Source organism: Bombus impatiens, unplaced genomic scaffold, assembly GCF_000188095.3.
Source record: "Bombus impatiens unplaced genomic scaffold, BIMP_2.2 scf_0487, whole genome shotgun sequence".
NCBI classification, from domain to species: domain Eukaryota; kingdom Metazoa; phylum Arthropoda; class Insecta; order Hymenoptera; family Apidae; genus Bombus; species Bombus impatiens.
In genome coordinates, this window is record NT_176906.1 from 17,066 (window position 1) to 42,924 (window position 25,859).

Below are 25,859 nucleotides of genomic sequence, written 5' to 3' on the forward strand. Positions count from 1 at the left end.
CGTTCTGTACATTTTTGCTTTGTTATATTTGGCATAAATGCATAAATATCCGCAGTCTACTTATTATAATATACGTTGCATCAAGGTGACCAAAAAATTATATCAAGTAATTATAAATGTTCTAAGCAAAGAGACGTGTATACGAAGCTCATACACGGCGCTCGATACACAAATAAATTTACTAAATTGCCAACGGTTCTTATTACTCTCTCGTTATTTCTGGTCGTCGTGATCGTCGTCGATAGTAATTCAGATTTTATAAAAAGTTAGTTGAATCGACAATGATTCGTTTCGTAGCGATTAGTCCCGAGAGTGAAGTCGCGACGAAACCAACAAAGTCCGACCGAAATCATATCAAAAGAAGAATTATCAAAAAGATGTAATTCGAATCAGGTCCTTCCGCTAGATATTTCTGTGCCGAAAGCGGCACCGTTTCAGATATATCGCACAAATCTCTAAAACATTTTATAATTTCTTCTGTGTATATATCTAAATATAGTATATGTATACCTTTATATATATGTATACTTATCTATATGTCACGAGCGCAGGATGAGTAGAATATAGTCGGACGATATTTAAATTGCCAAATGAAATACTGAGAATGTCATGCATTAACACTTTCGTAGATCATTATGAGATCTAGAGTATTTATTTAGGTCAAATTGTTGAATTGTGACTACCCCCACCTAACCCCAATACTCCAATTTCTTTTTAATAATAGAGTAAGCTATTTGTCCTCGATCCATTGATAAAATATACCTCTTTGTTGACAAATGTTATGGCAAATAGAATTACCTGAATTCATTTAGCATTTTTCTATTTTCCAAACAAATCATCATATCGTGAATTGGGCTACCAACATACTCTTCGAATTCCATTAAACTCAATTAAATTTCGCATGTCCTAATGCAATTTTTTGCATTTACTATTCAATGTTTCAACATTCTCTAACATTTAAGTATTAAATCCCAGTGAGACACAATTTCATCATTCTGCACACGCGTCCATAATAAATAAATATATATGTATATGTGTTCTCTAAATTCAGTAATGAATATGTATATATTTATATATTTATATAATATATGTATATATATCAGAACTTTGGTTTTGTCTTCGGTGAACCAGTCGAATCAAACATATCCGAAAGATACTCGATCTTACGGAGCACATTTTTTTTAAAGATAATTTCCAAATGTACCCCAAAGCCAGGTCATCCTCGGACAGCCCCTTTGTTGCAATTTCAACAAGACAATTAACAGTCCTTTAAACGAGTCTTTTCGATTCGCCGTAATAAATCCTTTTTAATCGACGATTATTCCGTTGCGCCCAACCCTGTATAATATATTGAGATGCCCCCATGTTGGGAACTCAGATTCGTGATAAAGGAGAAACACCGCCGTTCCGTTGCACTTGTTCAGCAAAATGTCGGTAGAAAGTTTATAGTAGTCGTTAGTACGTAAAGATGTCTTAAAAATGTGATAAAAAAGTTTTCGCGTCAACGGTACACTAATTTGATTATATCGATCTGTTACTCTCCGGGACTTTGTATTTAAATTATCGACGTGCTCGGTTTCTACTTTACCGATTGAGACAGAAATTGTGCGCAAGATATACATACATACATATTTATTCGTCGTTGCAAAGTAGAGATTCTTATCTCGGTATTTTTCGACAGTGTTTCTATCAAACAAATTCTGTTGTGCATGGTGTTTCATGGTAGATAATAGAAAATTGTAATATAGTAAAGTATGTTAGTCTACCATAGAAAGGAAAGATTTCTCGATCTCGTGATCAATATTGCTTTGTTGCTTCGTGGCGCAACGGAATGGAAATCGTATATAACAAATGATAAACTTTGAAATTTTAAATCATCTATCAACAGCAATTTACAATTAAGTATGCTTTTCATACGAAGAGTTACATTTACATTCAGAGGTTATTTCTACGTGTTACGTATCTTTGATAGCGATTTCCCGTGTCGCTGAAATCTCCTATAGTTTTCCCACATGATAACAACTAATTATTTGTGCGAGCTTTTATCGTGGCATACAATGTGGACCAGCCTCAAGTTCTTCATCGTAAACAGATTGTCATAAATTTCAATGAGGTCTGACTCGTTGGTATTACCCTGGGACGCTAATTTCAGGAGCGATGGGATTATAGACCTGGACTTCTCGATCCTACAAATCATGTTTTTATTATTTTTTAAAATAGTACGTGCCAATTTAAGACTGTATTATACAGAATGATTTGAACACCACCATGAAATTGAACTGCTCGTGATAATAATAATTTCAATTAACTAAACGATGATCTCTGAAACATTCTGTATACGGTCAACGAACATAGTAATAATTCGTCATAACAGATCATAAGTACAACTTACTTGTGATCAAAATTCCATGTAGAGAATAAAACAAGTTCTTCCTTCGATCTATAAGGATTGATCTTGTGCTTATCCGGGTAAGAACATTTATCCTCGTTCCACATACCGTAACACCTAAATTCGCCCGTGTGATCGCACAACGCGATACACGCTTTCTTCGCTTTCCTTCTAATCTTGTAAGGACAACTCTCCTCTGCCTCTTCCTCTTCAGTCTTTGTGTCCGAGCTTCTTTCGTTCCTCTTTTTTACACCATCGGTATCATCGAACTGTTCCATCGCTCCAAACAATCTGAAGTACGTACTATCGTCCAACCATTTCAATCTACAGGGACAATGATCGTAACAGGATGACGAATCAAGCTCGTCTGCACCCTCCAACGCTTCGGACTTTGCTCGACTCCTATCGAAATAGTAGCCGAAATAGTGGTCCTCTTTCAGTTGCATCTTAAAGAACGCTATGGCGTACAACAGTTGCTTTCTGGCTCGGGGATCCTTCGTAAATGCGTCCGATGATTTGATCTGATCGATCGTTTTATAGAGATAGCCTCGTATTCTATCTTGACATCTACGATGCAAGTACGCTTCCTGTAAAACCATTAATTTCGTTAGTCGATGCATTAATTCAATCGAACGTAATCGAATAACATGGCGCGCGTTCCGTTAGATGGAAAAGCTTATTTAGTTGTGAGAGGAACTCCGGTGAACTAAATGACAACCGCCGCCGTGGACAATCAAAATGGATCAGTATACATTGATATTGCCATATTGTGATTATAATTGTTCTGTAATCAAAGCAGGGTAAATCTATTGTTTTCGATAAATCGCCAACAATGGTTCGTTATTGCGTATCATAACGTACAATGGAAGCCCAATTATTTGTTGAAGTCCACGACCGAAAGTAATTTCAACCGATCCAGTTCGCGATCTACTGTCTTCGTAAAATAATCATGAAACATAATTTGTCGGTGTTAAAACAAATGAATAACCAACGAAGATCATTTCGATAATCTACATATCGCATACGTATAATAATATAATTGTTCGGGATTTTGAGTGGCTGTCCGTTTATGGCTCGGACAGCACCTCTCCCTTCTTTGGGAAATACCGAATTACCTGACCTCTCCGAGCTGTAAACCTGATGACATAGAAGTTAGGGAAACCCCAGGCAATACCAGGTCATATGCACACCCGAGAGTACAGGTAAACCAGGGAAAACCCCCGGCCGGGAAAGCACGATGGACGGAGAGGTTATCAACAACATACTAGGATAGTCATAAACAGAGAGTCGTACCATGCGGGTAAAGTACTTCAGTCTCAAGAAGATCTTACAACTGTCGTGTTCAGAACATCAAACTTTGCTCGTATACAACAAGTGCAAGTAAAGTGCCAAATTGCACTAACACTCAATATATTAAACCTCCTCCACCTGAGCGTTAATTCATTCAAGTTTCGCGATATCGACCGATCAGTTGGACCTGACCGGTCGCTCTTTAGTTGATAATTCGCAACATATTGAACCTCTGAGTCATCAGGTTTACAGCTCGGGGAGGCAGGCAATTCAGAATTTCTCAAAGAAGGGAGAGGTGCTGTCCGAGCCATCAACGGACGGCCATTCAAAATCCCAAACAATAATAACTTTGTATATGACATTGCACATCAATTGGAAGAAAAGAGGTGTAACAAGGACGAAGGCATGTTTCATCAGTAAAGCTGTCGAGGAAATCCATACCGTAGATATAGGAGATATTCGATCCTAATAGTATAGACATATCGACATGGCCGAGGATTAGGTGTGGGATTTGCGAGGAATAGGATTCCGTAAAATCGACATCGTGTATTGTAGTCAGCGCAAATTTATTATTTTTTTATCTAGCGCACGTATCCTCTACGAAAGAATTGCGCAATTCAACAGATGAGCTGTAAAAGTGAAATTTTCGCGCGAACATCGCACAACGATAGATACCCAATTAATTAATTATTCATGTAATCGTTAAATAAAGAGTTGCAAGATTTCGACGCGAAACTCTGTGCATGATAAATAACAATCTGTCGCAATGCAAGTGCCGTAACGTTAATTAACTCGCACATCGAAGGACAAACTCCCTCTCATTCTATTATATTAGACTATGTCGACCTAGGGCGATTTGTTATAGGTTCGAGGCTGACTTATCTTTGATCGCGTCCTGAATGGTATCTACGGAAAAAAGTTTCTCTAAGGATATGCATGGTAGGATAGTTCGTATTCGTATTGATTCTTTTTACCTTCTCATCTACCATCTGTTACCCTGACACATAAATTTCAAGGACAACTTTTAAATGAAAAAGATACAATTTATATCTTTCAAAATATTTCAGTACATAAACTGATTGAAAAGATCAGAAATGTTTCCACCGCCAAACAAAACAGTTAGAGTATAGATAAATTCTTAAATATCGTGCCTTATATAGAGAACCCGATTTTTCTTTGTGAATATTTATAGCGTGCTAAGAAGAGACACGCCATAAAAGAGAAAGTAGACCCTTCGAAAGGGAGCGAAGCGTAAAAATATTTTTGCAGAAAAGAAAACTTACTTTACTCGTACAGTTAGTCTCCAATCCATGAAACCACTCCGGATGTTCGTCCCTGCTACTGAACGCTGTTTTCGAATCGTCCTTGTTCAGTGCGTTATATAGGACGGCTACTTTCGCTTTAAAGTTTTCCGTGAGGAACTCAGACGCTTTCTCGCCGGCAATTAGAAAGTCGATGTTAACACGTCTTAAGATGTCATACAGAAGATCCGCATCTGTAAGCAGAGGATGCATTTTTAAACTTCGTTTATCGTTTCTTATTCAACTTGCCCTTCTATTGTCAAGATATAAACAAGTGTAGGAAGGAAATTAACGGCACTAACCGGTTAACACTTTTTCGCCCGGCTTCTGAAGGATCAACGTCGTCTGAGGTTTCAACGTGGAAAAATATTCTTCCTCGTCAATCAACGAACCATCAAGTAGGTAGATGTTAATTTCGTCAGGATCGTTCGTTATCTAAAACACGAGGGATTCATCGATGCTAGTTCATTTTCTGTTTCATTACATCGAGTTACGTTGTGGAGGTATAAATTCATTTGTATTTCCCAATAGAGTGGTATCGTACGTTTGAAATACCGTGACATGTTACGTTCTCGAAAGTTTCTCTGATCTATCGTATAATGTTTAATCAAAGCGTAAAGTACATGAAAATGAAAACATATAAAAACTGTTAGGAAACTTTAACTTTGTTAAATCGTCAAGTATCTCTCAAACAGAAAGGATGATTCTTCGTTGTAATTTTAAACAATTATTTTAGAATGATATTTACACAGTAATTGGATCACGTTATTGTCCTTCATTAAATAAAACACATCAATAATTACTAGTATGTTTTCCAACGCTACGAATGATAATATTGCTTATTTTTGTATTCAATGAATCATGTCTCCCATCGTAACCGTTACATTCGTCGACAGGCAACAGGCAAAGCTGTAGTAACGCATTCGAGCGAACACTGATCCATCGATACTGAGGAAACATAGTCACGGACAGCTAACCTTTAACCGCATAACATTGCCCCCCATTAGTTCTTTTTACGCAAGAGAAGAGGCGTAAGGCTGTCCCAATTACTACGAATGAAGCGGCACCGCACCATGAACGCGTCCCGTTTCACGGTGGCGCGCATCGCCGAAATCAATTCTTTCGGAATCACACTGTTGCACTAGTTACAACTGTTAAAATTTGTTGGCCGGAAGCTGGCAAACAGCAAATAGTCGCATCCGCGTGCGCGTCACGGCAAAAAAATCTTGGTTCCGATGAAAGAAATGACCATCGGTTCTCAACTATCGGTCCAGCAGACGGTCGACCTTGACATTGACGGGCTGCTCCTTGCCCGTGGCCGGGCTGGTTCGATAGAGCTACACGCTGCAGACGAATGTGCTTCGGCCCCAAGGTCGTCCCACAATTGGATTAACCTATACACGACTCGCTGGCAAGCGACACGTGCCATGTAAATACTAATTCTCTCCGCCCCATATCTTCGCGACTAATTATTCGCACGTGCCTGCCCACTTCCGTAACGCCCTATCTGAAATCCAGTCTTCTTTTTAAAGGAAGTGGAATAACTAGGTTGACTGTTGTGTAACACCGTTACGTACACATTTTATATCGTATATTAAAGTATTTGATCCATCGAAGAAGTTACACTATCACAGGCTTCTAGTGTGCCCGTTACGATTCTCTACATGGATTCTCCATGCTTGAAAGCGGGGATCAGATTTCACATAACTTAATCGCGTTGATGAATTGTACCAGAATCGCGTTTTACGTTTTTTAGTTATCACGTTTTACGTTTATTTTACGATATTAACATTTCGTTTATTTTTAGTTATACGGTGTCAAGGAAATATTTAAATAATTCATATAACGAATTGAATGAAAAAGCGCCGATAAATATGGAGATTTCATATATGACACGTGCTGCGCTGTTTTTCAGTAATTTCACAGGCGGTACAAGGTTGGCCTGTTTTTGGCGCACTTGTAACGAAATACCGATCGCATGAGACAGAATAGTCGGGTGTTACAATTTTCCAGGGGCGTATTATGGATCAGCTGCGAGGCTTTTATGACCCAATTTCAACCAAAAACTTTTGTCATGTCATGTGAAAACGATATGGAATCGCGGAAAGGTTTCCATACAACGCGACGTTCCGTTCTGCCCGTCTCCCTTACTCCCTTTTATTCATTATCATCTCTCTCTCTTTTTCTTTCTCTCTCTCTCTCTCTCTTTTTCTCCTCGTTTGAATCGTATCATCGGTCGATTAAATAAACGCCGCGAGCGTTAATCACATAGATACTCACGTTCAGTTTTGCGCACGCTTTCCGCTTCAGCTCATGAAGGCTCCTGCAGGCAACACCGATTTTTCGCACGCGGTTTACATCGGTGACCTTGTAGCCTTTGAACTGGAAAACAATCGGTAAAACGCGATAAAAAATTTTTTTTATTTCCTAGCACTTTCGTGCCGAGGTTAAAAACAAATCCATAAAATCTTAGAAAACCATATGTACGAGTATTAGCGACAAGTATTTAAATTCGGTTTCATTCGTTTAACAAAGCTATTCATTCGACTAGATTAATTTAAATTCTCAAACGACTCCTTCAGGTTGAAATACAAATTTGGGAAATCAGCTGATTTTCAACAAATGTATTTCCTACTGTTTCTAGTTGACGAAAGGAAGTTAGCGTCTGGATTAATCGAGCAGAGATTAAACCGCGTCTTTTGCGGAATCATGCAGGAAAATATGCAAATGAGCTGAAGCTTAATCTCTTAATCGGGGATAACGCCTAGATAACGGAGGATAATGAACGAGATCGAGTATTGTGATCACCGGATGTGCAATTGGGCCGATCTCGTTCAGGGTCATGGCTGCGGAAGCGCGCGTGCCACAGTTTCTTCCAGTGACCTACATTGGTGACCTCTAATCGCGGTCACTCGGTAATGCAAATAGAATCGAAAGTCGGAAGTTCTACCGGCTGGACGCACCTTGCTACCGCCCGCCCACGCATAACTTATCTATCTGTATACGAAAACACGGAAACGTTCGACTGATTCACTATTTCCTGCTAATGTGCTCTTTATATACAATCTTCTGGTTACGAACAAGTGTTCGAGCCGTGTCAGTACAAAAAGGGAATTTCATGGATTAACGCGATCAATCAACTTAATTTATATAGCTGCATGCTTGTATTTTGATAATTCCTTGACGCGATTGATTAATATTTTCATATGACGTATATATTTAATACGTTTGATAAATAAAATACACACAAATTATTTTCATTTGCCTTAAAGAAGGACAACGTTAAACAACTGGAAACATCAATACTCTTCTATTACAAAAATTGCCTTCATTTATTATTCCAATAAACGATATCGCTACGTGTAAACGCGATACAATATCACGAACAAATTGTTGAAAAATAAAGAAAGCACGTTCCAATGACTAACGCTGGATAAGCCGTTCATGCGTTACAAGCAGGGAAGAAGAAAAGAACAGAGAACACAGAGATATCACCAGCGGTGAACAAAGCTCATGCATACTTCGTTCGGGACGCGCGGATCGGGTGCGATTCTTTGTTTACCTCGTTCTTAATCGGTGTCTCGGTGAGCCGTCGAAAACAGTTGGCGATCAGTGACATGATCGACGTACTCTGTGCCGACCGTAATCACAGAAGGCGTGGGGAAAGAAGATCGTGTGCAAGAAGAAAACGTACGACGCGCGAAACAGCTGGTATACTTCGAATTCCGACCTCTTCTTTCTTCGACCGTGACAGTGGTACGTTTATCGGTCAGCGGACGGAAGGGGAATCAACGGATGCCGGGAGTTGAATAAGCCTGGAGAAGAGTGGGGAGAGAAGAAACGAGGAATAGTGCTTAGCGTTGGAATGTGGAGTCAGCGTATAGGAAGTATTTATACGCCGGACAGAGAAAGAAGAAAGAAAGACAGACAAGGAGGATATTAACAAAGCCGTCCCGAGGAACTTGTTTAATCGCCGCTTTCGCAGCGACAACGCACGAATACTCGCTAGTAACAACGAAGAAGAAGGACGAGAAAATATATGTGGAGCGAAAAGGAATGGTACCTATCGTCGATGGATTACGGGGAAGGAATGGCGCGACAACGCGACGCTCTTCGCTCGGGCCTGAAATGAGAGAATGCACCGGGAAATGCGCCTGCGAACTGTCAGCTGCATCAGGCAATCGTGCTTCGCTCTCCCGCGTAGATGTCGCCACTAGACAAAACTATAGCTATCCTGTCCACTGATATGTATGTTGGATACGTACATACTTACTCTTCTTGAACCTCGCAGCACTCAACAATTTGGATCACTAATGGATAAGAGGCGACTCGTGGTTGAAGGGGAGTACACGAGAAAGAAGTTCACCAGTCGAACGTTAGTGTCGCCACATACTAAAGTCTCAATATGGCTGCGACGAAGTTACTTCACGCGTTTCACGGGATATCGTGTCGATAGTATGTACGACGTATTTACATATCAGTGGTCCTACCTCTTTGGTTCGAGAGAACAGTGTGCATTCAGACAACCTCTGCGTTCTCTATAATGCTTTCTTCTTCTCTTTTGACAATGTAGATGATCAGATCAATAGTCTTTTTTTCGCATTGTGATTAATTGAACATTCATTCACATATGTACAGTGACGAGCAAAAGTGTAAACACACTCCGCTGATTTTATGTAAAAGGCGATACTACGACTAATTTTTCAAGTGATTGGTAAATATTAGGTAACAGTAACTACAAGCTACGTCTGATTAACAAAATGTAATAGTTCATTTCCATTTATAATGTACAGAACATTTTACAAAAATGGACATCTCAAACCATGTTTACAATGTTGCACTTTAATTATACTCGTCGAATTAAGGTTTCAACCTAGTATTTCGTCTACTTCCCCTTACTTTTTTTTAATGCTTTTAATCTACGAGGCATACTGTCAATTAAATTTTTAATTATTTGTGGTTCAATATTGCACCATACCTGTCGTATTCTTTCCCATAAATCATGAACACCGGAAGGTGGATTATTATATTTTGCCAGCCTTCTTTTCAAAATGGACCACAAATTTTTGATCGGATTCATATCCGGACTTTGCGCTGGCAACTTCATCACAAAAAAATTTTGACTTTCTAGCCAGGTTTTAACTATGTCTGCAGTATGCTTAGGATCGCTGTCTTGTTAAAATACTACTTCACATTCATTATATCCAATAGAATTAACTACAGAAGGTAAATTACTTTGTAGAATGGTCAAATAATGCTCTTTTCGCATTATACCTTCGATTCGGACTAAGGGACCAACACCTCTGTGAGTAAAGCAACCCCAACACATAATTGAGCCAAACTTCATAGTTTGTTTTATACCACCTGGTTGATCATTATTCTCGAATGAAATCCAATACCAGGACCTTCTGTCAGATTCGAAGCTGTTAATTTTTGTTTCATCAATCCACATAACTCTTTTCCAATCTTCGGTCGTCCATTCTTCGTAGGTGTCCATAAATTGTTTTCGTAATTTAATATTTTTGTTTGAAAGAGCTGGTTTACTTTTTTTTTCCTTCGCTCGTAAACCAATTCTCTTTAAAGAGCGACGAATGGTCCATTCGCTAGCACTTATTTCGATTTCCTGAGCAGCAATTTTTGGTGTTTTGTAACTATCCGACCGAATACAGTGTGCAATTTCACGTGCTGCTCTATCCGAAATAAGTCGCGGTCTACCGTTTTGTGAAGAAATTGGTGTACTCACATACTTTTTTCTTATTCTTGCAACTATGACTGACACCACATTTCTCTGCAATTTACCGCAACGACAAACCTTTATCACACAAACAAATAATACTGTTCTTTTTATCTTCGCTAAGTGGCTTCATCTAGGATTAAGCATATCAAACTGAAAAATAATCTAACAATGGTGTGGAACAGTTGACTGCGAAACAGTGGACAATCAGTGCTTATTGACAGTTTCGTTTCCCTGACATTTACATGCTATCATAAACGTTTCTGACGAAACGTGTAAAACTGTAAACATTGTATCAAAACACAATTATTATAAAATATCATGTACATAATTAATGTTAATGAAAATGAACTATTACATTTTGTTAATCAGACGTAGCTTGTAGTTACTGTTACCTAATATTTACCAATCACTTGAAAAATTAGTTGTAGTATCGCCTTTTACATAAAATCAGCGGAGTGTGTTTACACTTTTGCTCGCCACTGTAAATTCATGTTTTTGTATGGCACGTTACTTTGTCCTATCTCGATGATATCATTTAGCAGCAATATGATACAGGTATTAATGATCTTCTAATATGTTTGCGTTGTTTTTAGATGTTGTTTCAATTTCCTCTTTTAGAAAATTACATGTACTTCTTTTTATAATTAAATAACTGAATATTTTACTGCATCGTTAAATATTTTCTCTTTCAATTTATTTTTTCGTATTGTAAATTATTTTTTAAGTCCTTGAAGGAAGCAGGACTTTATACTTTGATACTCTTTGTATAATTTCATATCGTCTCTGATAGCCTAAGCGCTGTGTAAACTTCCCTTTCATGATTTGAAGTTGTTCACTTCTTAACATTGCGATGTAAAAGACGAGGAACATAATTTATGTATCTGTTAAGAAATTTAAATAAGAGTGCAAGGTATCCACTGCTCATTCTTATTCAAGCGTACCTGTTATTGAAAAAGGCGCAGTAGCAGTATTTTTCGCAGACTATTTACTTCATGCTTTTATACAACTTTGTATCATATAGCATTTGTACATTACGAGTCATCGATATTTGACTGCTCTTCAAGAAACGCTTTGACGGGAAGGACTCTGTTCTAGAATGAATGGTACAGTAAACAGAACGCTTCGAGGTCTGTAAATTGGGTTAACAATAGACTCTATTTTTTTGCCGAGTACACTCAAGCAAAAGTCAAAATGTATTTTGTCGAGAAACGGTCAAACGTAAAAGTCCTCTTACTAAACATCTTCAATATTTTCGTCACGTTTTATATAATATCTCTAGGCAAATATTATAACAAAGCATTTTCATTCACATAATATGTATCAATGTTGACATTTAGTTCACACTCGGAGTTTATTTATTATTTATTTTATCTGTGATACGCTCATCGCCACAGAAGAATTGGGTCGAGTAATTACGACGATTCGACGTGGTAGAAATTTTGATCGAGCAATTTAACATTAAGCGTTCTCGCGGTACTTATATCGCAGAAATTACTGTTTTGCATTGTACGCTTTAACCTTTCCGCTTTTGAAGGTTACGACGGTTATTCTTAAACTCGCGTTGCAAAGGCTATCTAGGGCGGACAATGTGGCGATTCGTGCAGAAAAATCACGCGACAATGCCTTATTGTTAGTCGATTTCAGATCGTACCTATCAAGGTCTCCTCCATCGTCAAAGAACCTTTTTTTTTTATATTGCCGATCGAAGCGTCTCAGTTTATTTTAGTTTATCGCCTTGTCGTATAGCGCTATGCGATTAAATCACGATTGCCAAGGCAAACTTCCGATAAATAGAGAATGTTATAAGAAAATGATTTCCTTTCCTTCCTATATGAATAAAGCAAAACAATAATATACTTTTATGGATCTTTTAATTTCATAATCGGCTCATTTTCTTTCATATCATTGATTTATTAATCCAATGAGATGCATTGATTTACGTACGATGAATCGTATTGAATACAATTTTTTGATACTTGGTAAATTACATAATGCATAAGATTTCACTTCGTAAGTGGTATGATCATGAAAAGTTCTCTAGATTAATTGAATTGTAGCTTGTATATATAATTTTCTTCGATTATTTAAAACTTTTATTTCATTCTTTTTCCTCCAAAGCGATTGCATTTACTTTCAGGATAAAGCATAACAAATAAATTTTTCACCTTAGTTAATTAGACACGCACTTTTTTTTAAATATCCTTCACATTCGCATCATTGAAAAGTTTTCACATAAATTTGTTCATCAGCAGAAAACACATGTAAGCGTTTCAAGAATTATCGCTTTTGGCGATATTTTTATACGCTTCGGAATTGTTTTTATGTTTTGTGTTTGTCACGTACAAGGGTAATTGGACGGCAACGTCAACGAAAACGCAATTATAGAATTATTAAGGTGTAATGTAATTTCGCTACCTTGAAACTCCGCGCTGCAAACAACGGTATTCAGCATTTACCGCGCGTTCACTATTCTCAAATATGTAACTTCATAAAACGCGAAATTTGCGGAAGAAAATCTTCCCAATTTTCTTTCATCTCGATCTGTCATATTTCGTTAATTAATTCATATTAATCTTCTGTAATAATTTTTTGTTTCGAACAATAATTGACATTTTTCAACGGAGATGCGCAAAGATACTTTCCAAAGATGTTCATACGTAATTTATATATGTTCTTATGTTTTTGTAGCTAATGACGTATTCACGTTAACATACAACGGCTCATGAAAATATTTGAAGATTTATCACAGGAAATTCTTATGCGCAACTATATATGTATATTATGTATATAATACAAAGCATTTTCAAATATAATTATCATTGTAATGGGAGAACTATGATGATTATAGTGGCAAAATTTGGAAATGTATGTAGAGGCTACAAGATATTTACTGAAAACACATATCTAGTAAAAAATTAATATATAGCATGAATAACCATTTTAAACATATAAATGTTAAGAAAAGTTCCGCCATTAATGGGTGAATATGGATATTGAGACTTATAATTTAAAACTCATATAAATACAACTTGTAATTTCCATTAATCGTAAAAATTTCTTTCAAAAATGACAAATGTGACACATGTAACATTTAACATGTAACAAATGTAACATGTTACACTAACTGTTTGCATCTAGAATATTGTGTTTGTTCATTTTATCCATGCCTCTTCGTCAATCCTCTTGAACTTTCAGAATCGATCATGATGCATCGTCCAGCTAAGTTTATTCTGCAATACTCCCGACTAGTCAACGCCAATAGACATCACGCCCACGTAACGGATTTATCAGCTGCTCTTCACGTTCCTCTTCACCTCTCTAAAACCAGGTCTCGAAATAAAAATGTAAGAAATAGTAGGAACGACTTTTTGCGAGCTGGAATTTTCTGTAAAGTCATGGCGCGGCGCTTTGTTGTAAGCAGAGATGCGAGTTACCCACAATAAAAGGACCAAGACGGAAAGGCCTTCACGTGGTACAACGCACCGCAAACACAAAGGACTCTCATGTCGCTAGAAGTTAAATCTAAAACCACGCTTAAATCCAATGGAAATGGATGTAATCGACAGTCTGTAATTTAACGTAATTGCATGATCAAATGGAAATCTAATGCAGTGCTATGTGTTGCGCCGCAACAAAATCATTCGTAGTTGAGAGATCGCGAATGCTATTGCTCGTTCGTCTCTTCCGAGTTCGAACTACGTTACCGTCCAACTGTTGCATAGCTACCCGCGTTCATTCGTCCCACTACAACACTACTACGTTTTATTCATTTTGCGCTACGATTCTTACGATGTCGAGATCTTCCGAATTTCTACAATCCTGTGAATTTATTTTTACATTGAATTATTTAAACAATTACAGTGTCGTGTTACTGTGAATGGTTCGATTACATACGGAAGAAAAGAAGTGTCTTATAGGCTTGATAGGTTGATATGTTATTTGTATGATACTGTAGTGAAGATTGACATTAAGACTATTATTGAAAAAGAAATATATAGAACTGGAGTAGAACTAGAGTACAAATTCCAGTTACTCGAACAAAAGATTAGTGTTTGATTAAATGAATCTCTGTTAATTAAGTTTTAAATAAACTTGAACTTGTTGCTATTGAACCTATTTGAATATCAACACCAATTGTATAAAGGAAAAGTCATAAATGTTTAGGAGGATCAGTTAATTAATCTGCAAATTCACATAAACGAAGTTTTATTATACAGAAAGTAGATTTAAAATTAAAATATATATAAAAATTAATACGACAAGAAGCTCTAGTTGTCATCGGCGATGTTTTATTGATATACAATTCGGGACATCTGCGTCTAGAATCCAGAGATACGGCCTCAGGTTATCAATAAGATCCTTGAGCCTTTCACAATTCAGACTCTTATATTGTCTCTCTTTTTTTAAACTCTATATGTGTAACTCTTTTTCCTGGAATAATATCCTATTCTTTCAACGGTGCAGCCAGCTTCATCAGATGCCTGAGGGTGTATATACCGTTACTGATGCAGCGTCGTGTAGACAATGACACTGTTTCGTTAACAGTAACGAGTCCCGGAACGTTCAACGAAGGTAACTGCAACTGATGATTAAACCTTCGAACTATGCCCGGAAAAATCCCGATTTATGCCCCGACGCAAATAAGGAGTTTGATTCGACTCCGATACACCTTTGATTCATTTCCTTCCCACAGATTTTCATCAGCGAGTTTATCGATTATTACGTCGTCCTTCGTGAAGGAACGCACATATGTTTAGTGTAAACTTTAGAATCACCTTGTGTTTGAATATCATTGTTGACTACCGCGAGTCGTGCAATCAGTGATCATTAGGGTAAATCAATAGTCGCGAGATGGAAGTAATAGAGAGTTGACAATTATGATCCAGTTGGATCCTCTTATATTGCAAGTAAATTACGGTGGATGCTCGAAGTTCACTAATCGTTGAAGATCCAAGTGTAAAACGGTTATATTCATGCACGTGGGTCCATATTGTGTCATCGTGCCGCGATTATACAGCTCGATGACGCTCACCAACACAACCGCGTCATTGTCTAACCCGTGTCTCCTAAGTCAGGGCCAATAAGTCTTACGCAAAGCTCGGTTTTCTAACGATTGACGAGTGAGCCAACCAATCGGACGTAGTGCTGTTTCATGTTTGTTCGAACATTTCGCAAATCAAGTCCATTATCCGCTTGTATCCACTCGAACATGTGCGACGTCTACCTATTCCGATCGAATTTTTGCTTCAACATTCGTGATTCGATATTAACTTTTTCACGTTCGTGCTTTTTATAATCGAATAATCTTTCAAAGATGAGAGAATATAAAAGAATCGGTGTTGATATGTAGAAATTCTCGTCTCTATTTGTGTGTTAAAATTTTTCTTTCCTGATTATAATTGGGTGTTAGTCCTGTTGCGTTCTTGTGGTGTCTTTTTTATAGTTAAAAGATTTCTTAAAATTAAGAAGATACAAGGAAATAATTTCTCACTTCAAATTTATATTAACATTTTTTTTAAATACGAAAGTTTTAAAGTGTTAAAAGTATTTTTACCTTTGACAATTCGACATCAATTTGTACATATTATAATCTAGAAAAAAGATGAAATTTTAATTATAATTAGCGACATTTTATTAATAAGCTGATTATCATGTTCGTATTTAACATTTTCTAATTTACTACGTCACAAACTATGAAAATTGTTCTGTTTAATGGAGTTAAAGTTTAATTAAAAGATATCAGCAAAACACAAATATATTTAACATCCTTATAGCACAAGTACATGAAGTATTGAATTAATAACGAATATCATTCGGGATTATTAATTTTCTTTAAAATCCGGAATCAAATAAGTTGCTTCAAAGAGTAATTAATTGGACCTCTTATACTTTATTTGTAAAATATATTGTTATTAAAGAATATTACTATTGTTCTTCAATGTAACGTTGATTTCACGAATTTTTACCTTGCAGCTATCTAAAAGACAATTGTGGTTTAGAATTTATAAATTTTCACAAGTTGAATTGCGTTCTATACCGCAAACCAGTTACAATTATAGGATTATAGAATTATCGAATTATATAGATAATTAGGAAATTAAACGATGTTCATCTGCATATATGCATATCTTCATATATAAAACGGGGTGATTGCGCAATAAACTGTCCTTCGATCGTTTACTGATCGGTATTCACGCAGCTACATCTCGTTATACTGCCGCGTAATTTTATCTTTTTTTAAACCGTAATCAACGTTAATAATGCAGAGATAAAAGTTAAGATATCTTTTAATTTTATATTGTGATTTATGTAGAGTATACATATTTTGCTGTGAATGCGTTTTTCATACAAGCTTATGCTACAATTATGTAAATTACACATAATTGATCGAAATTGAAGTTCCAGATATTAAAATATTCTGTATAATTATCAACGATCTCATAACTAGTCAAAACGTAACTATTTGACCTAGACCCATGTCATCCGGTGCATCTAGGTTTTGCGCAAACGGTTGTACGGAAAATGTTCCATTTTTGGTTTAGATGACTTTCTCAGTTGGCCATTGTTGGATTATCATTCATCGTTCGTCGGATTTGCAATGCTCATCAGTTCATTCATGTCAATTCAACTCGAAATTGCCGAAATTCGTAAATGCATTTGACTTTAAGATACAAGGAAATTAATATACTAAATAGCTGAAAAGAGTTTAAATAAATGATATCTATATGAAACAATGCAGATGCCATCAAGCACACGTCGATTATTCGTATTCAGGTATTTCACAAGGTATATTTTTCACAAGGTAAGGTATTTTACAAAATGGTTAAAAATCTTAGTTCTACTTACTTTTTATGAACTTACTTTTTGTAAACAAGAATTTAACCTCCGTTTCACCATTTTCCAATAATGATAATGAGAAATACTTAATATCGGTAATTTCGGCGTTCAAAATGCCATATATTATAATGTTGTAATATTATGATATATGATGTATATTATAATTATAATGAAGTTGTCGTTTTGTTCATTTCCCAATTGTTTGTTGATGTGCAGTGTGAAAGTACAGATAGCCAAGAAATTTCTTCCTAGGGGAAGAATCTTAGATATGCGTAAAGAACTATGACTTTCGAGTCTCAGCGTATTTTACTTTTGAAGAATACCGTCGCGATGTAAATACCATAAGCAAGAGCACTTCCATTTTGTTTTCCACTATCCAATTATATTATACTCGAGTAACGAAGCATTTCTTTATTACACGAGACATCGGACTCAGAAGTTGATCGCACCGCGATTTAAATTTTGCTGAAACTGCATTCACACCACGACTACGATTAATGAAATGTTATTGACACACATCGAGCGACACGTGAAATGTCGAAATTTTCAAGAATTTTCAGTGGATAAATATGGTATAAAAGGGAGAGCGTAGGTAGTGTCATTTAATCAAATGAATTCGCATTTGAATTTAGTGCGTTCGTGTGTTCTATTGGTGGGAAACGAAAAGGTGGAGAAAAATTGGAGAAGACGTCTGTAAACATGCGGGAATAGGAAATGCTAGTTACGTCGAAAAGAGTGACGTATGGAATGGCAAGATGCGGTGTGAAGCGGTGTAGCGGAGGAACATTTGTTCGGGAATCGGCTACATCGACTCCATTGCTAAGCGTAATCACGAACCAGTCTGGCTGAAAGGGATATAAGACTACGACTGCACAGCTTTGCGTTGTCAGACTGTAGAGGATATCGTTCGTGGTCAAACTAGAGGGAAAGAGAACCTTGGCATCGGTGTTCCTCAGTGGTGCGTGCTGAAAGACCGAAAATTGCCACTCCGATAACAGTTACCTCGGATACATCGCGTTTACAGTGTCCTAGTACGACTCCCTTTGCACACCCTACAGCCAACGACATCCAACTGTTGCTTTTGGTTTTTTCGACGTACTTTTCTCGAACAACGGCCGTTTCGTGACTTCTTCATTGTTTTGAACTGACTATTGGTAACGGGTCTTGCGTACAGGACACTCCTCAGCTATTAAGACGACACGAAGAAAAGCTAGTCACAGGTAGCTACATCGTGGTTCGTTCATCGGCAAGGTTCTCTCTTCTTCCGATACTTTGATAACCTCGCATCACGACACCAAGCATCTTCATCGTCATTCGACCGTACCTTTCCGCAACAGGTGAGAGTAATGTCTCTTTTTTATCCATCATTTCATTTTCGTTCTCTGCTTGCTGTCGCTTATTCGAGTAAACGCACTTTGACGCTCTGTTATTCCACAAGAATTCCGATAGACGGGCGTGTATAAACATAATTATGGAAAATAGTGATGCGTTTTGATTGTTTAAACATTTTTTTCGAAAGATTTATCGAGATTCGGTTTGTTCCTAGAGATTATACTTATGCAAAACGTGCTACATACATCGGATATCGCTCGTTTAAATATACCACATAAATTATATCAGTGCGCATTTGCGGTATGCTATGCGATGGCAGATTAGCGTAAAACAATAGTATTTAGATTTACAATTAATGACATGATCTATAGATAGTCCGTGGAAAATCGACAAAACTTTCTAAGATGTGGTCACACGAACCATGATAGGCGAGACAGTTTCTGCAGAATAACAGTTTCTAGAGTATAGTAGAATAATACATATGCGTATCTTCTCTTACCTTACAAAATTCCTGTTCTGCGAACTGCCTACAGATATGTTGAAATCTATGCAAACACGCCTTGAGAAGTGATTACATGCTTAAATGCTGTGCTCAATGCTCTTTTTCAATCGTGAATAATGAATTTTGCAATGACACAAACGTTCGTGCTAATGAACTAGAATCATCGAAGGATTGTTTTGAAATTATATTACAGATTGGGAAACACATCCAATTTTTAAATCGGATACTTTAAAGAGTAGGGAAAACGAGAGCAATTTCATTTAAATTCCTGCACATCTGATCGTTAAATATTGGTTCCCTTTCTAAAAAAGAAAAAAAGAGCCAAGAACGATAAATGACAAAGAAATTATTGATAAAAATAGCTATTCTTGTGTCGCTACAAGAATGGTCACGTCACTTAATCGAAAAATTATTCTGGACGTGTATCAACGTATGTTAACACAGATTGAGAATTGCGACTGTCAGCCTGTATATTTATCAATCGAACGTACATTTCGCAAACGTAAATTTGTCAAGTTATTTATAAACGTTAAAGAATGTACTAATAGTCAATCGATATCGTATTGCAACATTTATAGAACACATTGTTGATTGTATATTCACGTTTTGTTTATCAGTTTCTCATTGTTCTTAATTTTTTAATTAAGATTTTTAATTAAGATCAATTATGACGAGGAGACAGACCATGAATTGAAAGACATATTCTTTGATATTACAAGATATAAGAAGAGGCTATGATTAAAATGTGTAAAAATATACGAAGTAAGAGCCCCACTTGCAACAAAGATTTCTACAATTCTCTTTCCAAAGATGTGTATCTGATAATTATTGATTCGATAGGAAGCGAGTGGACAGTATTTATTCGCATCGTTACATCGTCATAAATTATCACTGCAAATATTATTACTGCAAAAAATATCAATTGCAAACAGAGATCGTGCAAATAGAGCGACATGTCGGAAATTCGAATTGAAAATGTTTGTTTCCTGCAAACAAACATAGATATTTGATTATCTTTTAATCTTATTGTGAGGATATCTACCTTCTGACTTCATGCACGACGGCAAGAACCTATGTTTTGTCTAAATTAAATTAAACCAGTTTCACAAAGGAAAAAATCATTATGATTAAATCTTCTTAAAATAGTTTATCAAAGTTGTCTTAGGTTTCAGCAAAGTGCTGTCTCGATTGAGTTAGAGTGGCTACAAAATTTTTTGCACATTATTGTATTTATTATTACAACATCTACACATTAATTAATTACATTTAAATATATTAAATTTCGTATCATTTAGTAGAACGTTCATATGACTATAAAATTTGCTACTATGTAAATGCAATATATAACCCGATAAGTATATAACTCTTCAGTTCACACTTGATCGAATTGATCAAGACTTACATCATTTGGTCATTTAGTCGCCACACAATTTCAAATATAAACAGCGGTTTAATGACATCCAACATCGTTTCATATGTCAATAACGAAGAAAACTATTGAAAAAATAGTCGAAGAAGAATTTCCTTCCGTGGATGAATCCTGTTTTATTATTATTTTTTCTTCTGACTCGAGTGCATTAATTTTCGAACGCACTGAAAACTGTATTTTGCGAATCGACAATATTGGTTGTTAAGGTCCTATTTGTATTTCCATATAAAGAGAGATACCGAGGTGACGAGGGCATAACGTCATCAAATTCTATTTGTAATCGATTTTCAAACTAAAAAATGATAAAAAAAATGTTATATATGATAAAAGAAATCTCAGTTAAAATAACTAGCAAATATTCAAACAGAATGTGCGTTAAATGTGCGTCTCTCTTGACGAATGAAATAGTCTTGATAAGACGACGACAGTATTATGCGTAAAAAGCTGTTCTGCTATAAGCTGTATGATATTTCGAGAGGTTAACAAGATGCATGTAGGTTGCATCGGGAACTATTTTAAAATGTCAATGACTGCGTTATCGAAACAGAAAACTGTGAAAACGCGAAGGGCAAGGTAATTAGGTACTTACAACTAGGTAGATAGGTAAATAAGTAGATACCCATTAAGTGTGGATACATTTCGCCGCTTTCCATTGATATCAGATATGTAACATAACAAATTATATATACGATGCAACAACGTAGCAAAGCCGTAAAAAAACTGTTTCCTGTTTTTGTCCATACTACATTTCTACAATAATCTACATATACATTGTTGGTAAAACTTGTTAATGGAGGAAAGGAATATTCATTTTTTCATTCAGACATATTACCTCGCGCAGCGCTTAAAGACTAATTAAGCCAACGACATCAGTCGTTTTTTCCCAACTAGACTATCAAATCGTTGAAATAACAACAAGCGTCAAAAGCCACTTAATTTATAATAATGATTGAATGTTGGTAAGTTTTGTGTTGGACTCCTTGATTAGGTAGGCAATATTGTAATTATATTTTTGTACTGTACTGCGTTGCACGCGTTCATTCGTGATGAACTCGGTCGTCCAACCGGTTTAATACGATTTTCCTCCTACGTCGTTGGCGCAAGGAACAACATAGTTTCTACACTTGCACTCGGAGGAACAATTTTATAGAATTCACTTGCCTTGAACGCTGACGCATGACTAGTTCTTTCTCCCACTATATAATTTTTGATCTATTTCTCATTTAATTAACGTCAAGCCTTGCAAAGATTTATGTCGATCGTCCGCGAGATTCTCAACTTACTGAATAACGTTCCAATCACGATCGTTTCATCATAACGCATCTCTAATGAAAACGTACAATTTTTTGCCGTTTTCCTAACAAAGAATAGTAAAATGACTGAATAATAATGAATGAATAATTTAAAGAGACATATTTACCATATTTCATCTAATGACAAGTGGTGCGATTGCAAAACAATCATTTTTCTCGAGGTTATGACATCATTGCATTCATTCATCTTTTAATCTTTCTAAAATATATCATGTATGCATATATCATGCTTGCATATTTTGATGAAAAACAGGCAGATCGGAAACAAAAAATTAAGTTCCCAGATATCACGAATGCAGAGTCATCGGCAGAAGTTCTGCTAAAAGAAAGGTTTACAAAAGGAAATAAAAAAATTTGTGAAAAGGTACTTGAAGCAGGAAAGTCCCAACACGTATATCTGAATTCAAGGGCATTGTGTTCCCCAATCCCCGAATCGGGGATTACTGAACCCATAGTTACCGATATGAAAAGATAACGAATGTGAACAAACAGGTTTTTGATGCTCCGTTGGTTGAAGTTGGGCAAAAGGGACACGAGATAAACAGCAATGCCCGTTGAAGATCCCGTTCACCTTGGTTCGCGACTAGTAAGTATTCACCAGCAAGGTTCCTGTCCCCTTCCAGCCTGCAGGTTGCAAGCTACACCTCACTTCTTTATTCTCAGAATATCTTCTATTCTTTCTTCTGTAATCACAGCCTAGAGCAATTTCTGTGTCTCTCGCTATGACAAGACACTTTTCAACCGCATTCAATTACGAATCTCGATCTTCCTTATACTTTCGATATTCTTATATCTTATGTCGTTATTCCATAAATTGTAATTATTTTCAGAGAAGCGGCTTTCTTTATTTCTAATTCGATCGAGATATATTAACAAGGTTAATCATGTGCTACCTTTTATCTCATTCATCGATTTAAGATCAAAGGCCAAAGATCACAGCGTAAACCTTTTATAAATGCACTAGTATGTAGCATTAAGGAAACACTGGAATTCAACTGGGTTTCGGAACTCAAAATGAAATGTCACGACCCTAAGTTACACTCAACGTAACAAAGTACGATACACCGCGATGCCTGATTAATGTTTAATGTAGACAAGAGCGCACATTTCTCCTCAGATCCAATGATTTTCAAATTCCAACGTTGACCAAATTTGCTTGGTCATATTCATCGACGAAAAAATATCAGCGCGACGTTGTACTTTGGTTGATTGCATTCCACTGATAGCAGTTCGGCACAAAGATTAGAACGAGATCATCCGATTCAATAGCACGCACGTCTTAGTCGTAGGCTCAGAGACGTGCTTCCTTCCATTATCTTTTCACTGTTTGATGCGAGTAAACGCAAGACGTTGCTCATTTACACATTTCCTTTGCTTAATATCCTCTTCATCTACTCAATCGCATCTACGTCTCGATACTCGAGCTGTGAGAAGTTCGAGAATCTACACGCGCAAGCAAACTATATGACCAAATGTTGCGTCATCTATGATTATTCTTATTATTATTAGCTTCCAACGAAGCTAAGAAGTATTCACTAGTAATTACTAGTATTTACTAAACATTCGTTGAAGAAAGACATTTAACGATCGCGTTGCAATGGGCGCCATGGACGACTAGACTTTGATTGCCAGACAGCGATATCGTTAAGCCAATTATGCACTAACAATACAAAATTCTCATAAATCACTTTCAGGTTTAGTATAAGCTACTTAAACTCTTCACAGTAATCCGCGTGATTTATCGTTTATTTTTCAACGCAAGGATAACCGGATAAATTGAAGGTATGTCGTTTTCTTTCAGATTTGTCCATTTACTAGCAATCAACAAAAAACAATGTCGACCATCGTAGATTGGTACAAAGACGTTATAAACAATAAATGTCGTAAGAAACATTTTTATAAGTAATACGTGAATACCTTTATAAGCGATTTGTGATTTATAATACGCCCCTTTAACAATTCCAGATCCATACACGCAGGATTGGTTTCTCGTGTCAGGACCAGGTCCTCTGGCGGTAATTCTCGTTACCTATGTGTATTTTTGCCTATCCGCTGGACCAAGGTACATGAAGGACAAGAAGCCGTACGAATTGAGGAAAACCATGATCGTGTACAACTTCGTTCAAGTGCTATTTAGTATATATCTCTTTTATGAAGGATTGATGGCTGGGTGGCTGCATGACTACAATTACTCTTGTCAGCCTGTTGACTATTCGGACAATCCAAAATCTATCAGGGTATTTTTCGTCATAATTCGCTAAACAAATGCCGAATAAACGACGGAATGTTGTATGTTAACGCTTGTGAAATTGTGACTTACAGATGGCTAAGATTGTGCACTTTTATTTCATGTGCAAGTTGACAGAGCTTTTGGACACAGTATTCTTTGTTCTTCGGAAGAAGAGTCGTCAGATCTCAACCCTTCACGTGTATCATCACACGCTAATGCCGGTTTGCGCTTGGATCGGAGTCAAGTTCCTGCCGAATGGCCATGGAACGTTCTTGGGCCTCGTCAACGCTTTCATTCACATAATCATGTACATGTACTACATGCTGTCTTCGATAGGGTCACACATGAACAAATATCTCTGGTGGAAAAAGTATATAACGATGCTCCAGTTGATTCAATTTGGCATGATTTTTATCCATACCATTCAACTATTTTTCAACGGATGCAATTATCCGAGGCCTATTGCGTTCCTGCTCTTGCTGAACGCGACGATCTTCATCTACATGTTCGGGTCGTTCTATGTCAAAAATTACCGTAAAAGACAACGAACACAGGTAAAAGATGAGCAAATAAATATGGCGGCGAAGAAAGTGGAGTGAATTGATATCGTTAACGCGGTTTTCTTTTCGCTTGTTGTACTCCTTTTCGTTACAAAGGAACATTTCACCTTCGTTAGGTACATAGAAGCGTACTAGCATAGAACGGTAAATTTAGTCGGTTTCAAATATTTATTGCTGATCGATTGATTTCGTATATTCGAAAACTAGAGACGATCTTCATCTCATCGATGACGATCTCATTTCTTTCCTTTACATTTTTTTGTTCAAAAATTTATTTTATGATCAAACATTGACCACGCGTAATATATATTTGTGTATGAAATATATATGTATATATTTATATATATATATACTATATATATATATGTATATATATATACTATAAATATGTATATATATATGTATATATATATGTATATATATATATACTATAAATATATATGTATATATATATATATATACTATATAATTATTATATTATTATCTAATTATATATATATATATATATAATTCTGAGTTGTCATACCTTTAGGTTGTTGCATCTTAAATTATCAATTATTTTTAAAATCCTTCTATTTAATTATAGTAGAGTTTGTAAGAAATATGTAAGAGTTCGTTTCTTTTCTTCTTTTTATTGAATTCGATATATTGTTTCTTGCCTAAAAGTGGAGTATTCTAGGTATGAAGAGAACATATGTAGTCATACCAAAGATAGATAAATCTCGCTCCAGCCGGAGAAGTAAGTAGATTGTGATTCAAAACACCAGACATCACGATTTTAAAAATCAAGTATCTCCAGCTTGTGCCTTATCATGAAAGGAATGTTCTGCATTGAAAAAATACGAAATCAGTTTCATATCGTAACGTTCGGTCGATAACGTTGATAATGAAGGAAACATGATCAGAGGGTTTATCAATCAATTCGGCTCTTTGATGAGC

The 25,859-nt window shown here is 36.4% G+C and overlaps 2 protein-coding genes across 5 annotated transcripts; one reads left to right on the plus strand and one right to left on the minus strand.

Moving 5' to 3' along the window:
- Positions 1-1,526: 1,526 nt before the first annotated feature.
- On the minus strand, positions 1,527-9,149 carry LOC100746063 (DNA fragmentation factor subunit beta). Its single transcript, XM_024368852.2, has 6 exons — positions 8,543-9,149; positions 7,261-7,362; positions 5,283-5,415; positions 4,963-5,174; positions 2,393-2,976; positions 1,527-2,186 (listed from the first exon to the last, which is right to left on the minus strand). The coding sequence occupies exons 1-6, from the start codon at positions 8,597-8,599 to the stop codon at positions 2,027-2,029; spliced, it is 1,248 nt and encodes a 415-aa protein (XP_024224620.1). The 5' UTR covers positions 8,600-9,149; the 3' UTR covers positions 1,527-2,026.
- A 9,278-nt stretch (positions 9,150-18,427) lies between these two features.
- Positions 18,428-25,118, plus strand: LOC100746186 (elongation of very long chain fatty acids protein AAEL008004). 4 transcript variants are annotated; one of them, XM_003490979.4, is made up of 4 exons: positions 18,428-18,891; positions 23,932-24,013; positions 24,096-24,367; positions 24,453-24,959. In XM_003490979.4, exons 2-4 carry the CDS (start codon positions 23,965-23,967, stop codon positions 24,957-24,959), a joined length of 828 nt encoding a protein of 275 aa, XP_003491027.1. In that variant the 5' UTR covers positions 18,428-18,891; positions 23,932-23,964. The 4 variants fall into 4 exon arrangements, with proteins under 4 accessions (XP_003491027.1, XP_024224622.1, XP_012243208.1 ...); XM_024368854.2 differs by lacking the exon at positions 18,428-18,891 and adding an exon at positions 22,481-22,716 and having other exon boundaries at positions 24,453-25,118; XM_012387785.3 differs by lacking the exon at positions 18,428-18,891 and adding an exon at positions 23,659-23,773.
- Positions 25,119-25,859: the final 741 nt, after the last annotated feature.

Excerpts from the sequence above, each read along its gene's own strand:
- LOC100746063 (XM_024368852.2), bottom strand. The coding sequence starts at position 8,599 with ATGTCACTGATCGCCAACTGTTTTCGACGGCTCACCGAGACACCGATT. Across the intron at positions 7,363-8,542 it reads AGACACCGATTAAGAACGAG|TTCAAAGGCTACAAGGTCAC; the intron begins GTAAACAAAGAA and ends ATTGTTTTCCAG. Across the intron at positions 5,416-7,260 it reads AAGCGTGCGCAAAACTGAAC|ATAACGAACGATCCTGACGA; the intron begins GTGAGTATCTAT and ends CTCGTGTTTTAG.
- LOC100746186 (XM_024368854.2), top strand. The coding sequence starts at position 22,678 with ATGCCCGTTGAAGATCCCGTTCACCTTGGTTCGCGACTA. Across the intron at positions 22,717-23,931 it reads TTCACCTTGGTTCGCGACTA|ATTTGTCCATTTACTAGCAA; the intron begins GTAAGTATTCAC and ends GTTTTCTTTCAG. Across the intron at positions 24,368-24,452 it reads ACAATCCAAAATCTATCAGG|ATGGCTAAGATTGTGCACTT; the intron begins GTATTTTTCGTC and ends TGTGACTTACAG.